Source organism: Pygoscelis adeliae, unplaced genomic scaffold, assembly GCF_000699105.1.
Source record: "Pygoscelis adeliae isolate BGI_AS28 unplaced genomic scaffold, ASM69910v1 Scaffold14, whole genome shotgun sequence".
In the NCBI taxonomy this organism is placed as follows: Eukaryota; Metazoa; Chordata; class Aves; order Sphenisciformes; family Spheniscidae; genus Pygoscelis; species Pygoscelis adeliae.
The window spans coordinates 8,059,897-8,073,978 of NW_008825109.1; the positions used below are offsets into that span (position 1 = coordinate 8,059,897).

Sequence of the window (14,082 nt, forward strand, 5' to 3'; positions counted from 1 at the left end):
ACTGGCACAGGTTGCCCAGAGAGGTGGTGGATGCCCCAACCCTGGCAACATTCAAGGTCAGGTTGGACGGGGCTCTGAGCAACCTGATCTAGTTGAAGATATCTCTGCCCACGGCAAGGGGGCTGGACTAGATGACCTTTAAATGTCCCTTCCAACTCAAATCTATGATTCTATGATTCTAAAACACAAGATTATATTATTTGCTTTTAATCTAGTCAACTAATTAAAATTCTCATATCTATTTTTCCAGTTCTTTATGTGAACATGAAAGGATTGACATTAAAATGCTTATTAAAAAGCCAAAAAAGTACATGCTATATAAAAAAATATGCAAGACAGTGTAGAATTGGATTTCAACTTGCAATTGTTTTGTGTAATAAGACAACGACACCTGTTTAAGTTTAGGAAGTACTCAGACATGAAGACTGAAGCCAGAAGATTTTTTTTTAAATTCTTTTACATAAAAACTAAATTTCATAAACCTAAAGATGTTTATGGACAAAAAGTAAACAAATTTATAGCTAATAAACTATCAAAGAAACTTTGAAATAAAAGGCAGGTTTTTTTTTCATTGACTATGTGATAACGTTTGTAACTGCAGACTAATTATTAAGAAAATGTGGCTTCTTTACACGAAGTATTTATATTAACTACACAAACTGTTAGAATAGTGAGCCCAGTTCTGTCATCTATTACAACACAGATGTGGCAACCTCAATTTAGCCATCAACATTAGCAATTCAAAAGTTTCCTTTTTCTTTTTTGAACCCTGTAAGTTGCTGTTTACATATCAAAGTGAATGCATGATACTGTATGTGGAATGCTGAAACAAACAAAGGAAACAAGTTTTAATTGACTGTCATACATACTGTTTTTACAGTTATTTTACACAACAAACATGACTGTACTAATGACGTGTAAAATGACAAAGGATATACAGCTAGATGCAGTCCATTGATTTAGTCAACTACTTTCCACCCAAGAACTACGAACTACTAGAGATCATAATATTCTCCTAATAGAAAATTCTCTAAAGAAATACACCAATTTCAATCAAGAAAAGAATTTCAAAAGTTAGGGTCTAGATTTTGTGGTCTCTGAAATGTAAGACTTCAACTATTATAATTTTAAACTTTTCTATATATTTGTGACTTTCTCTAAAAAGGGAATGGTCCCAAATATTTACAGATGTAACGCTACTATACCTGAGGTACTCTACCTCTTCAGCGAAGACTTGCTTCTTTGAGTAAAAGCTGTACATTTCTTACAGTGGAACTCATTTTTAGTGAACTTGGAGCTATGTAGTTCAAAGTCACTTTCTGAAAAGCCATTTCCCATTGTAGCTGATTTGTTTACCTTTGCTTTTACTGCTAAATGGCACCTTTGATGATAAAGATTAGAGTGGAAGTAATCTCTTTTTTATGTATAATGAAAAGTTCATATGACTCTGAACTCTGCTCACTTACTGGTAAATTATGTTGCAGGTCTCTTGAACCATTTCAGCAATTATGAGCCCTAAGATGAAAATCCACAGCAATACTCCTTTTGTCCTTGCAAAGTAGAAATGCTTTCACTGTATCATCAGCTCAATTTATGTATTCTAAATAACTTCTAACTTTTTAATCCCAACAATAACTATTACTTAGATTCAACAATCAAAACACAGATTGTCCGAATTATTCTTTGTGACATGTTTCCAATGTACCTGAATTATTTGCATACAGAAGTTAAACATCAAAGTTTAAACCCAGGGTCTGCCAGAGATGTTAAGGAGCTGCATGGCTAACCTGCAGAATTTTGTTTTTAAATTTATTTTCAAAGTTTTTCTTTGAAATTAAGAAAACATTCAAAATATCTAATACACAAAATCCCTTACTAATAAAATACAATCTAGAAATATTATGGTAATTTCCACCCTGAATTTTTTTTTTTTGCTAGAACTGTTTTAAAATAACATATTCATTATGATGACCACATAGTTAAGCCCATTGTAGTTACAGAAGAAATCTATTTTAGTTCTTTTTTTTGAAACACAATAAAACTTTCAGCCTTGAAACTGAATATTTCAAAAAGTTTCCATTCTTGTGCTTCAGCCAAAGGTGTGTTGAGCAGGTGGTGAGTTGGTAAGTATATGAACAACAGGCAGACAGGATGAATATAAGTGGCAGCTGCAGTTTTATTAGAACAAAAAAAAGACTCTGCAATCACCGTTCTGCAGTCCCACTCTACTATTAAGTAGTTCCAGTGCAGGTTAAAGGTCTTCTATCACATAGTCAAAATAAAAAGAGCATCATCTCCACTTACTCCTAACTTCCAACACCCTTCCCTCTCCCTCCATTTGAGTACTCCACAGAAACATCACCAACAGTACCTCATTTTACCTCTGAGGATTGATTTTTTGGAAATCGCAAAAAAGTACCATCAAAATAGTAAATTCTTGAGATCATATGACTGTTTACCTACCTGTAACACTCTCAACCTCCAAAAGCTATCATCAATAAAGCTACTAGATTTGCCGAAAAATTTCCAAACTCTAAAACTGCTTCCTGATCTCAGAAAAGCTATCAGTCAGACATGCAGTATAATAAAGGATAACTCTCTTGCTGTATCTACAGGGAAGGAGAAAAGGACAGGACAGACAGGAGGAGCAAGAGTGGCTCAGGAAACAAGAAGAGCTTAAATATGAGAAGGAAAAGTGACCTAAAGTTAAGCACGTGGCCCGGTGTGCATCCCTCCAAGCTATGGGAAGGTGAAGGACTTTAGAAGATGACAGAGGTATTCAGCTTCAGCTGTGATTTTGCTGCATATGATCTCTCACACTTCTTGCCACTCATGCAAACCCAGGGATTGCTATATTCCTTCTTATTTATTCAGCATTCCTATCATTGAATGTACTGAACAGTGCATGTTAGAAGGAAATTGAGCAAAACCTGTCATATCCGAGTTTCTTTTTGCTCAGATGAAGCTGTTTTCCAACTGCTCACATTTCAAACCAAGCCTTTTTTCACAGGCAAATAAAAGATCACATGACAATTTTGATGAAAGCCTGGTATCATAAATTGTCCCACAACCTATAAAAATTTGATTAAGAGCAAAAAAATGCATTTGTCTTAAAATAAAACATTATAAAGAAAGCTGCACATTCACTTAGATAATACCAAAAACTTAAACATGGTAAGTTGTGGTATTAATTTATACACCTACATTGGCAATTTATATGCATGGAAAAGGAAAGCTACACTTAACAGCCTGCTGTACTTATTAGCAAGAGACTGGTGATGATTTTTACCATGAAGGCAGTTCAGCATAAAATTCATTGGCAGAAATCTGTCTAACTAGTGATTGGACGGCCAGTTGCAGAAAGAGATCTTACCATATAAATAATTTCAACATAGCCAAAAGTTACTTCACACATATATTTAAAAAAATATAACAAAACAATGAAAAGGGAACATGTAATAATATGCATGATAAAAACTGTTAAGTCACAAAGATTTTGGTAGATCTATCTTCTCAACTTCTGCCAGTTAATGAATTTTGAGCAACGAGCTATTCTTTTACTTGGAAGTACCAATACTGTATCTCTTCTATGACCTTCCTCATTTGCTAATATACACTGTGGCTTAAACTGCTATAATATGTTTTCAGTAATGGTGATTCATCCCAGCCCTCTGTGCCCTCCAGGGAGCAATCTTTTATAGGAGGTGCAGAACTGTCCAAGATCCCAAGCAGATGCTTAATTTAATTCCAGTTTGTATTTCAATGGAAGGATAGGAGGGCTGACTAAAGTTCAAGGTCAGATTATAATATTTTAGGGAATGCTTTAGTACAAAGGGAACAGTGAGAATACCATAACATAAACAATAATGATACATATGAAGTGCATCTGCATATATTTTGGTACTATAGTCAACCTAACTGAGAGAAAGATTCAGCTCATACTAAGGAAAACACCTCCACATTGATTAGCAACAAGCTTTCTAGGCTCTATTGACTGTACTGACTACAGTTCCATTAACTGTAATGACAGCTTGGACACCCAGTGAAGCTAAATTTAAGTGTCTTAATTTTGACATGAACTGCATTCACTGTAACTTCTGTGAAGGAATTTCATTTAGATAAAAACACTGATGAGAGATAAAATTTATAAAGTTCTTTTACAAGCTGCATCAATATAATTATTATGTTTGCATAAATCATTCTTTCCCTTGCTGAAAAATATGCTGTGGCTAAGAGAGATATCTTTGCCAATACAGTATTAGAAAGCAGTAATGTGAAAAGTTACTATACCTGGTTAAAATCCTGCTGCCTCAAGTAAGTAGTGGCTTTATTTATTTCCAGGTCATTGGCTAACTCTACATAGTGGGAAGCTTTCACTACTTCAACACACCTGGAACACAAAGCAAGCCATAAAGATAAACAAAATGCATTTGTGCAAATGCCACTTCAAGTTATATACTTTTGCAGCCAATTCGATTTCCAAAATGAGTTCTTCTTAGCTATTCTTCCTTTACAGAGGCAATGAGCACTTTATTAAAAATATTTGAAAAAACATTTTATTCCCATAACCTACCTTAATACTATCTCTGCTCTCATTTTTTTTAGTCAGCTGCCTAAATATCACATTATTTTCCATCACTGAGTGATACTTGATGTCAGATATTGATTAAGATCATTTTTCAAACCATTTTCAACAGATACATTCTATCAGCTGATTTTTCAAACCTGATCTCCTGTTACATATACTACCAAACCCATAAACCAGCTTAGTGAACAAAGTCAGAGACTGCAGATTGTGCCCCTGAGCTACATAATAATAATAATGTCATAATAATAAATCTCTTTCTGATCGTCCCCCATTTACTTTTGGCTTAGGGTCTTCTCCAAAATGAGGGCACAACAGAACACAGCAGACAGTTCAGATGTTCATTCACAGACACCATCTTCCAGGGTTTGATGTGGTGTACTTTAAAATTGCCTGATCATTTGAAGCAAGACCTTTATTTATTGTATGCATACACTGTTCTCTCAAACTGTTTGGAATTAAGCACAGTAAATCAACAACTTTGTGAGATGCTTCTTTAATCCCTTCCACTTTTTTTTTTTTTTAAGTGGTGGAAAGCCTTTTTCTTTTCTTCTAATAGTTGGCTAATTTGCCTACAAAAGTTTAATTTAACAAACTGCCTGCTGCTATAATTGGCTTGGCACATGGACAGTCTCTACAGAAAGTATACAAATGCCTTTTGATGTTGGAGGAAAAATTATATTGAAAAAAATAGCAGTTTCTGCAAAGACACCTGTAATAAAAGAAAAGTCAAAAACCAGTTTTCAACTGTTACTGTTAACATCTTTTAACCATAAAAATGCAATGAGATCTAACTATCCAACTGCTCCTTATGGAATATGACAGAATATTCCCAAGATTATGTCACACTTCAAGTAAGAAGTTATGAAATCCAAAGATTATTTGTGCCCACTTTATTTCTGTAAACAAAATTAATCTGATTAAAAGCACATTTAATACTCAGAGGACTCATAACAAAGTGTAGTATTTGGAAAACCAAGCTCAAACTGCTGGTTAAACTTCTTCACTGGGCTTGAATACCTCAGTCTAGAAGAATAGAGAGTAAATCTGTCCTGATATACACAAAACATTCCCACACATCTCACCAGAAATTGTTTAATTAGATATGATTGATAGATAGACAGAACAGATATGAAAGTGTGTTTTACTTCATGAGAAGTATTTTGTGGATAGCACTAAGGAAACTGAGCGTCTAACAACCTTTTCCAGTTTTCTTGAACAAAAAACAAGATACAGAGCAAACAAATCTGACTTACTCATGCTAACAAGTTATAAAGCAGCAAGCTAATTTTCACAAGACATACTGTTTAAGTTCTGATAAGTCAGAATGGCAAAAGTAGGGAAATTGTAAGATTATAATGATTATTAAACCATCAAACGCCACCTTGTGGACTCTAGCAGACTAAACATGTCTGTGTGAGAGATTATATTTCCTGTTAGTATAAAGAGCTTTATTAGTAAATTATAATTATAGGACCTGCAAAATTTGAAAATAATCCTAACTGGCAAAAAAAAAAAAAAAAAAAAACAGGTAAAGGAAAGTTCTCTTTTCCGAAACTTCCTTCACTTCCCAAACACTGAACATATCTGTTAGTAGTGTTATGGTTGCAGATACACAACATTCATTTGCGTACATGTTATTTTCCAATAACGTTATTAAAAATACTAAAAATATCAAAGTAAGTCCTTATAATAGAAAACTAAAAACCAGTTAAAAATACATTTTGAAAAGTATACTAATAATTTTTGTATTGTCCTTGTAAGAAGTGCGTCTATTTTATTTTGTTTTAAAGAGAAGAGTATACTGCTGTAGAAAATACCACAGAAAGCAAAAGCTAATCTGTAAATTGAAAAATAAAGTCAATACAAAAGTCAAAATAGTAAACTGTATCAGCAGCCTATCACAGTGTACACTTGTATAAATGTTTAAGAAACAGTAGATTAAGTTTACATTTATAAACAGTAAGTTTATAAATGAACTGCAAACAAACCTTTCTAATAATATTTAGATTCCAGTGTTTTAGGTAATGACTCTATGGACTAATGAAAACTTCTTAGATACCCCAAGTCTTCATTACACTATCGTCAAATTTACCATCTTCAAACTTCTGTACAGCATTTGTCTATGGAGACTTTTAAAAGTTCTTCAATTTTCAAACTGAATTTTCAAATTCAATTGAACTTTAAGAAGCTCTTTTTGTGCTAATACAGAACAGTTCAAAATGTATAATTAACAGTTGAGTTTCAATGATACAATGAAATTAATTTTTAACACAGAATAGATTCTAATGCTTTGCTTTGTTTTTCTCCAGAGCATTATGGAGGCAAACTGAAAACACCCTGGATGCTATGTTTGAGATGTGCAGCAAACTATGTTTCCCAGGCTGTTTATGTTTGTGAATCTGGTTTCATAACCAGCACGAGAGATGGGCATCCAGTTTAGACAAAAAGAAGCCCCGCTTGACCCTTACCAGTCATAGCCCACTGCAAAAGATGTCTCAATTACTGGTGCAATGAGTTTAGCAGCTGTCATGATGTATTCCTCTGCCATGGATTTCCTAAGAAAAAAAAAAAACAACCAACACAAAACCCAACATGCAAACATGTCACCATTTCAAAAACATGTAAAGAAGGAATAACCAAATCTTGTTCTTGCATCTTCCTGCATTCAGGACAATCTTAGAAGTCAATCTAACCAGGACCCCGCTACCGCTACTGCCCTGTACCTTGATAAAGCTCTCAGTTTTTTCTGTCTTCCTTTCACTGAACACTGTAGTTGTATTTTTAAAAAAACCCAATGCTGCGAGTTTTAAGCAGTGTAACCTATAGCATTTGGGGTAGGCATTCTACTTCAGTGCGGTACACTAAACTGAGTGACCGAACTAGTTCTTCCAAGCATGTTCTTTCGTAAGAATTACGAGGACACTTTTATAACAAGAGCTGTGGACACTTGAGAAGACTGATAATACTTTCAGGAGCTAAAATCCATGGCACCACAATCAAGAAAGAATAGACTCCACCATTACCTCTCACGTTCTATTTGTCTTAAGCTGTCATTTTTAATGGCTTCAATCAGTAGATTTGTATGTGGATCATCCTGGAGGGGGACAAAACAACTGCAATTATGCCAGTATACATGCTTTTTAATTATTTTATAGACAATATGACTGTAAACATAAGTTGATGCAAATTACATAATCTATAATGTCAGTTATCTACTTTTCACATTTCAGAAAGCTAGCTTCAGTTTAAAGTAGTTTTCTAACCACAAAATCTGAAACTTGGCATTACAACTACTTTAATCCTGTTTTTTTGCTCATGTATGTGGTCATAGCTCACATTAGGGCTGTTAATAGGCGTAGTTAATGTCGTGTATCAGACTGGGAAGGCTGCAAATCACAGTGAGAATACTCACATGCTTAAAAATAAGAGCATGCTTAAGCATTTGCTGAACTGCGGTGGTATTCAGCAGATGAGGACTTGTGCTACCTTCTCATTACAATAACTCGCATGATCATCTTGTGGTTTCTATCACACATCTCTGTTAGTACTAAAAGAACTAATGCAAGGATGCTGGGTAGCCATCCTGTCCCTCATTTATTGGGGATAGATCATAGATTTTTACAAAATAAAGACCAGAAGGAAACTTTGTGATCTTTTCTCTGACCTCTTCATAATAAAATACAGAACTCGGAATGTCTGTTAAAACTATAGCTTGCCTATCCTTAGAAAGAACTTCTACAGTCTAAAGCTTTTCTTCCAATGAATGATCTTACATAGTCTTCAATTAATTCAAGTGTTTAATGACCGTTACTGTTACATAATTTCTAATATGAGAAATTATATATATCAAAGAATCATAGAATCATTAAGGTTGGAAGAGACCTCCAAGATCATCGAGTCCAACCATCAACCCAACAACACCATGCCCACTAAACCATGTCCCTAAGCGCCTCATCTACACGTCTTTTAAATACTTCCAGGGATGGGGACTTAACCACTTCCCTGGGCAGCCTGTTCCAATGTTTAGACCCGGCACTTGGCCTTGTTGAATCTCATACAGTTGGCCTCGGCCCATCGATCCAGCCTGTCCAGGTCCCTCTGCATTTTATATATAATTGATATAAATAATATCAATTATATATAAAAAGATACAGATGAAATTACATACATATTTATCAATAAATATAAATATATATGCTTCATATATTAAATTTTATTTGCTTATGCTAGGACAATAGGAAGCAACAACTACTTTTAAGCTGCAAATAGTTTGCAGACTAATTATATCTTTGATCTTTAGGACTGAAAACAGAAACTTTGCATCACTGAAAAAAAGATTGCTAAGAGAATATAAAGGGCTTGCCTTGATCTTTCTATAGAGGACCTTTTTAAGAGGGACCCTAAACCTATTAATTACTTTTTCCTGTCTTTAACATCATGAGGTGCTCATTTCATGGTACAAAGGAAGTCCAGTTTCCAAAGTCTAATAAACTAAAATAAGCATATATTAACTTTAGTAAAATTTTCTTCTGAAAAATAACACTACAGTATTACAAGTTTTATTGGCACTCATTTGAGATAACTTGCATTAACTCACTCATTGCTTTGCTCTCTTCATTTTAGCTTATAAGTATTTCATTAAAATTTTATATAAAGGAGGCAAAGCAATAAGTAAGCTATGTAAGTCAGCCCAGATGAATTTCAAAACAGTTATGAAGACAATCGTGGATTTTATGTACATCATATCTTTTGAGGAAAAAAGGATTTGAATGTTCGCAACACTATTTTACACTTCTGAGCAGTACTGCCTCACTAAGTTCATGCTGGTAAAAAGAAAGTTACTTTAGATACATAAATACACATTGATTTACATATTCAGTATAGTCCAGGCATTCAATGTCTCTCCCCCTTTCTCCTGATTTACCATATAAAGACACAGCTTATTTCATTTGAACTTACATTTGGTGAAATGTATTTGTCATCATAATCCACTTCCAAGGGAACTGCAATCAGTTTTTGGAAGGCTTTTTTCATTTGCTCACTGTTTCCAAGAGCAAAATAACATAGGATCAAGTTGAAGCCTGCCTTCAGGTTTGGGGACATGCTCATTATATGTTCAAATGAAGAAATGGCATCAACGTATTGGCCAGTTTTAATAAATGCAACTCCGATATTTTGCATTATTTTAATCCTAAGGAAAGAAATCAGGATTAGGTTATATTTTAAACTATCAAATCATACTGTATCCAAAACTTGTATTTCAGAACCATGCCTACTAGTAGAAACTCACCTCATCTCTTTGTGAACACTAGGAATCTGGTCTAGAGCCATACGATAGAATTTGATAGCTTTGGAATAGTTCCGTTGTTTTAAATATATATTTCCCATATTCACCTTCAGTCTACCTATCAAAAGAAGTCAATGAGTTACAGCCTTCTAAAGCATAGTTACAGCATTTTTTAAATTGTTTCAAAGTGACAGAGTAGAACAACTTCTTAATAAATTTGTCTTCATTATAGGGTACCAGTGGCCCTTTAAAGAAGCTCTGCACAGAACAGCCTTCTGTGAATTTTCACTCAGAACGAGATGAAGTAGTAATGAAACCCAGAAAAGAACTATCAGTGTAAGATGTATTCTGATTTTGATTGTGAATTGAGGGATGAGGTAGAGATTATTTATACTGCTCTCTAGGAAGACAGCTGCAAATAAGCATCTCTGAGAAAAGTGCACTGTAGGAGTCTCAAAGATGCGCAAAGTACTAAAAGAAGCTTTCAGAAGGGGAAAGCTAAGTCAAAAGGGAAAAAATTAGTATTAGAGCAGACAACATAGTGTGTGCTGAGTGAGAAAATTATATACTTGGCTTTATGTTTAGCTTAGCCAGAAAAGACTTCATGAGTTGGAGAGCCAAACCACAGTAAGTTATACCAAGTCAAAGATTATGAGTATCTGTCATCCACTCTGACTGGCAGACATGAGGGCTGAGATCTCTGTAAGTCAACACCACGCAGATGAAGTCCTTATTTTGAATGCCTGGCTACCAATTTTAATCCACCTTGGAGTGTACCCTACCTCCATTGCTGAACATCTTGTTCTTCACTATAACTTGATAAGTATTCAGTGCTTCAGCATACATTTCATTAGCAGCATACTGACTGGCCAGATTGAAAAGAACCTATAGAAAAATGGAATTATAGGTACAAGAAAATAACATTCTCTCAACAGTAATAAACTTTAATTTGAAATTATCTATTATGAATTCATTTACCTTGGAAGTATTGCTTTTACCAGTTTTAAGCTTCCCATCTTTAATGTTCCTTTGTTCTTGTACATTGACATAAAGAAAAGTTTCAAATCTACTTATTCTTGGTAATTCTTTTATTTTTGTACTTAAATAACTACCATTAAAAGTTATGCTAAGTGAGCCTTAGACCTAAGTAAATGCAATGTTATAATGCAAGGATATTAAAAAAACATTCATACAAGATAATTCTTAGAAACTGTGTGTAATTTATGACTCCCAACATGTGGAAAATGGTCCTACTACCTGTGGTCACTCAGTTTACGGAGAGAGAATTTTTCCAAACTGCTGTTCCAAAACAGAAATTCTGTTGGTGTCAGGTAAAATATCTCCATTTTTCCCCAGCTTTACTCTGACCTTCACCGTAAAATAAATTACTAGGTCTGCCTAACTCAATGTATTCATTTTTAAGAATTTTCTCTACAGCACTACCTGGAGTACAACTTTAAATTCCCCCTAAGTATTTTTATTTATGTTGTATCCTTTTTTTACAAAAAGTCTACTATTAATTTGAAAACCAGAATGTAAATCTAGATACCTGCTTTAAGATTCAGGATTTAGGATTATTAATATATCCTATTTCATGTAATATATTCTCTGTCACTTTATGGTTCAAGTTAAAGGCAGTGTCTGATCTCCCCTGTTTTCTTCTCTTGGCATGTTACATTTTCTAGACTATTTTTGAAGTACAGGGTTTACATCTTTTATATTTTGATATGCATGTTCTATATGTGAGTAGGTAGCTGGAATAGATGCTCATGGGCATCCTTCTTCACTTAATGTGGACTACGTGGTTTCTCTAGTACTGGAGCTTGCAAGGGAATAGACTCCATGATATAAATGGATCTTTGCAATCCAGTGTTAAGTTTTTAACGTCAAGAAGCCATTCACTTTATCTTCATAAACTTCCCCTGCCCCCAAGCGTAGACTGTATCTGATCTGGTACACTGCTAGGAGCATTACAACACACACACACACTCTGCAAACACTGAAATTTCTCTTTAGAAGATTTGCTATCAACATCTTTCACTCATTGAAGATTTCCAAGCACTTACTGAGTAAGTGAGGTCTAAGTTGATGTTTTCTGCAGTAGCAATTTGTTCACGTTGTCTCACCAATACTCTTTCCTTTCTTCCAGCCTCTTTTGCTTTTTCCAGAGCCTTAAATGAAATACTAGAATTTAGCAACGCCTCGAATCTTACTAACCCAAGATGGCAAAAATACATTCAAAACAAGTATGAAAAGAATATACTCATGTCCATTTTCTTTAGATGCACAGACTGTACCTGACGCCTGAAAAGTAGCAATATAACCCACAGAAAGGTGTTAATTAGCAATAAGCAGACATACAGTCGTCTAAGTCTGCTTAGCTGTATAATTTTAGAGAAGTATAGTCGCACACATATATACACCATAATCACTTACAACCCTAGAAGATTCTATGATTAATATAAGTAGAATAGAATAAAGTACACATTTAAAAAAAAAAAAAAAGAAAAAAAAAGAAAAAAGAGGGAGCATTTAGGCTTTGGCATATTTCCTTATTTGCAGAATCCCAGTGCAAGAACGTGCTGAAAGGAAGAAAGTGAAGGCAGGAAGTAAATGCGCATGTTACACAAATGTATGCTGTACATACACCCTGACTAATTCTGGATGCTGGTAAATTGCTTCCCTTTTTTAGCTATCCACAAGTGGTATTTCACATATACGTTCACAATTTGAGTAACTCCAAAATTACTATTTTATCCAATGATAATCTTCTGCAGATTGGTGTCAAGACCCTTCATGCAAATAATGCTACAGGTCTACAAGTGCCATTAGCAGTCCTGTATGCCTCTGCAAGGGTGCAACGGTTAAAAAAGTAACGGCTAGCACTCAAGGTAGCTATTTGGCAGTTAGCAGTGAAGGAAGTACTTCTCAAGATATAGCTTGATTCTTAGTCTTTATGATAGAAGGCAAATCCAACTTGGCTGTTTTATAGATAATGAGTTGGCAACTTTGATGACTTCTGCAGGAAAACAGATAGTCTGCTGGACTTGTCAGAAACGAATACAAACATCCTAGAGAACCCTCAGAATGGTCTGGTATAATCTACATAAGAAACAACCCTTTGACATCAAGAAACAAAGAACACTCTTAGCCACACATGCAAGAGGCTCAAGAAAAATTAACAAAACAGGTTGGCTCATCTCCTAGTGAAGGTGAAATTCAGACATTATATCAGAAATAAATTAGAATAGGTCTGTAAGGATACTTGTCGTAAATGAACATAAAAAATGGATAGACTTCTTTCATACTCTCTGATCAGAAGCTATCAGAAGCAGAAAAAAAAATGTTTTGTTACAAAAGTGCAACATAAGAGGGTCCACCCTTCAAGTTGACAAAGATCCATGCAGTCTAAACACCAGACTTAAGTCCCACTTTAGGACTCAAGAGTTTCACTGTTAGAAATCTTCTTGTTAATTCCCCAAGAAAGTAAACTCCCTACGGTGTGGACTGCTAGGCGAAGATTTGCTAAGTGAAATCCCTCTCTCCAAAGGAGCTATCAGGCTATTAGCTCAACAGATAATCCAAAAATCATTGGAAAGGAGTGTGACTGAGGTAGACCAGGATTCCGAACGGTTGTCCTAGTAGGCACAAGCATAAAGGCAGTCCTCACACAGTACAGTACCATCCTGATATCAGAACTGTCTAGGCTGACCTACCACAATCAAGACGATCAATGTTTGATCTTGTCTTAATTTGATCAGGATCACTGGAATTGCTGCACAAACTGAAGAAAGGCATATACCAGGCTTTTTAAGCAGAGAAACAAGAATGCATTCAGAAAGCTGGGACACCTTTTTTCTCAAAACCAACTGATACAATGCTTCTTTGTAGTAGACAAAAAGATATGTGATGTTACCCATCCTGAAAGGCAGTCCTCAAGACTACTGAAATATTCCAGTCATAGTCTAATAGGGTAAATGTCCTATTCTGTATTTGAAAATATTCACACTACACGAGACATAAAATCACTGACAAGAAAAGTACACTCTTGCAGTACTAGTTCCAGAGGGGTCCCACAGGGGGTCCGTACTGGGACCGGTACTGTTTAATATCTTCATCAATGACATACACAGTGGGATCGAGTGCACCCTCAGCAAGTTTGCAGATGACACCAAGCTGAGTGGTACGGTCGACACGCCAGAGGGAT

General features: G+C 35.0%; 1 protein-coding gene across 1 annotated transcript in view; it reads right to left on the reverse strand.

Moving 5' to 3' along the window:
* The window catches only part of IFT88 (intraflagellar transport 88), a 55,511-nt gene that overhangs the window by 30,616 nt on the left and 10,813 nt on the right, over positions 1 to 14,082 (reverse strand). The window contains exons 9-15 of the mRNA XM_009327780.1: positions 11,942 to 12,046; positions 10,658 to 10,760; positions 9,879 to 9,993; positions 9,548 to 9,779; positions 7,612 to 7,682; positions 7,057 to 7,143; positions 4,291 to 4,390 (exon numbers count right to left, since the gene is read on the reverse strand). Coding sequence (XP_009326055.1) covers positions 4,291 to 4,390; positions 7,057 to 7,143; positions 7,612 to 7,682; positions 9,548 to 9,779; positions 9,879 to 9,993; positions 10,658 to 10,760; positions 11,942 to 12,046 — 813 coding nt within the window. The remainder of the gene's footprint in view (positions 1 to 4,290; positions 4,391 to 7,056; positions 7,144 to 7,611; positions 7,683 to 9,547; positions 9,780 to 9,878; positions 9,994 to 10,657; positions 10,761 to 11,941; positions 12,047 to 14,082) is intronic.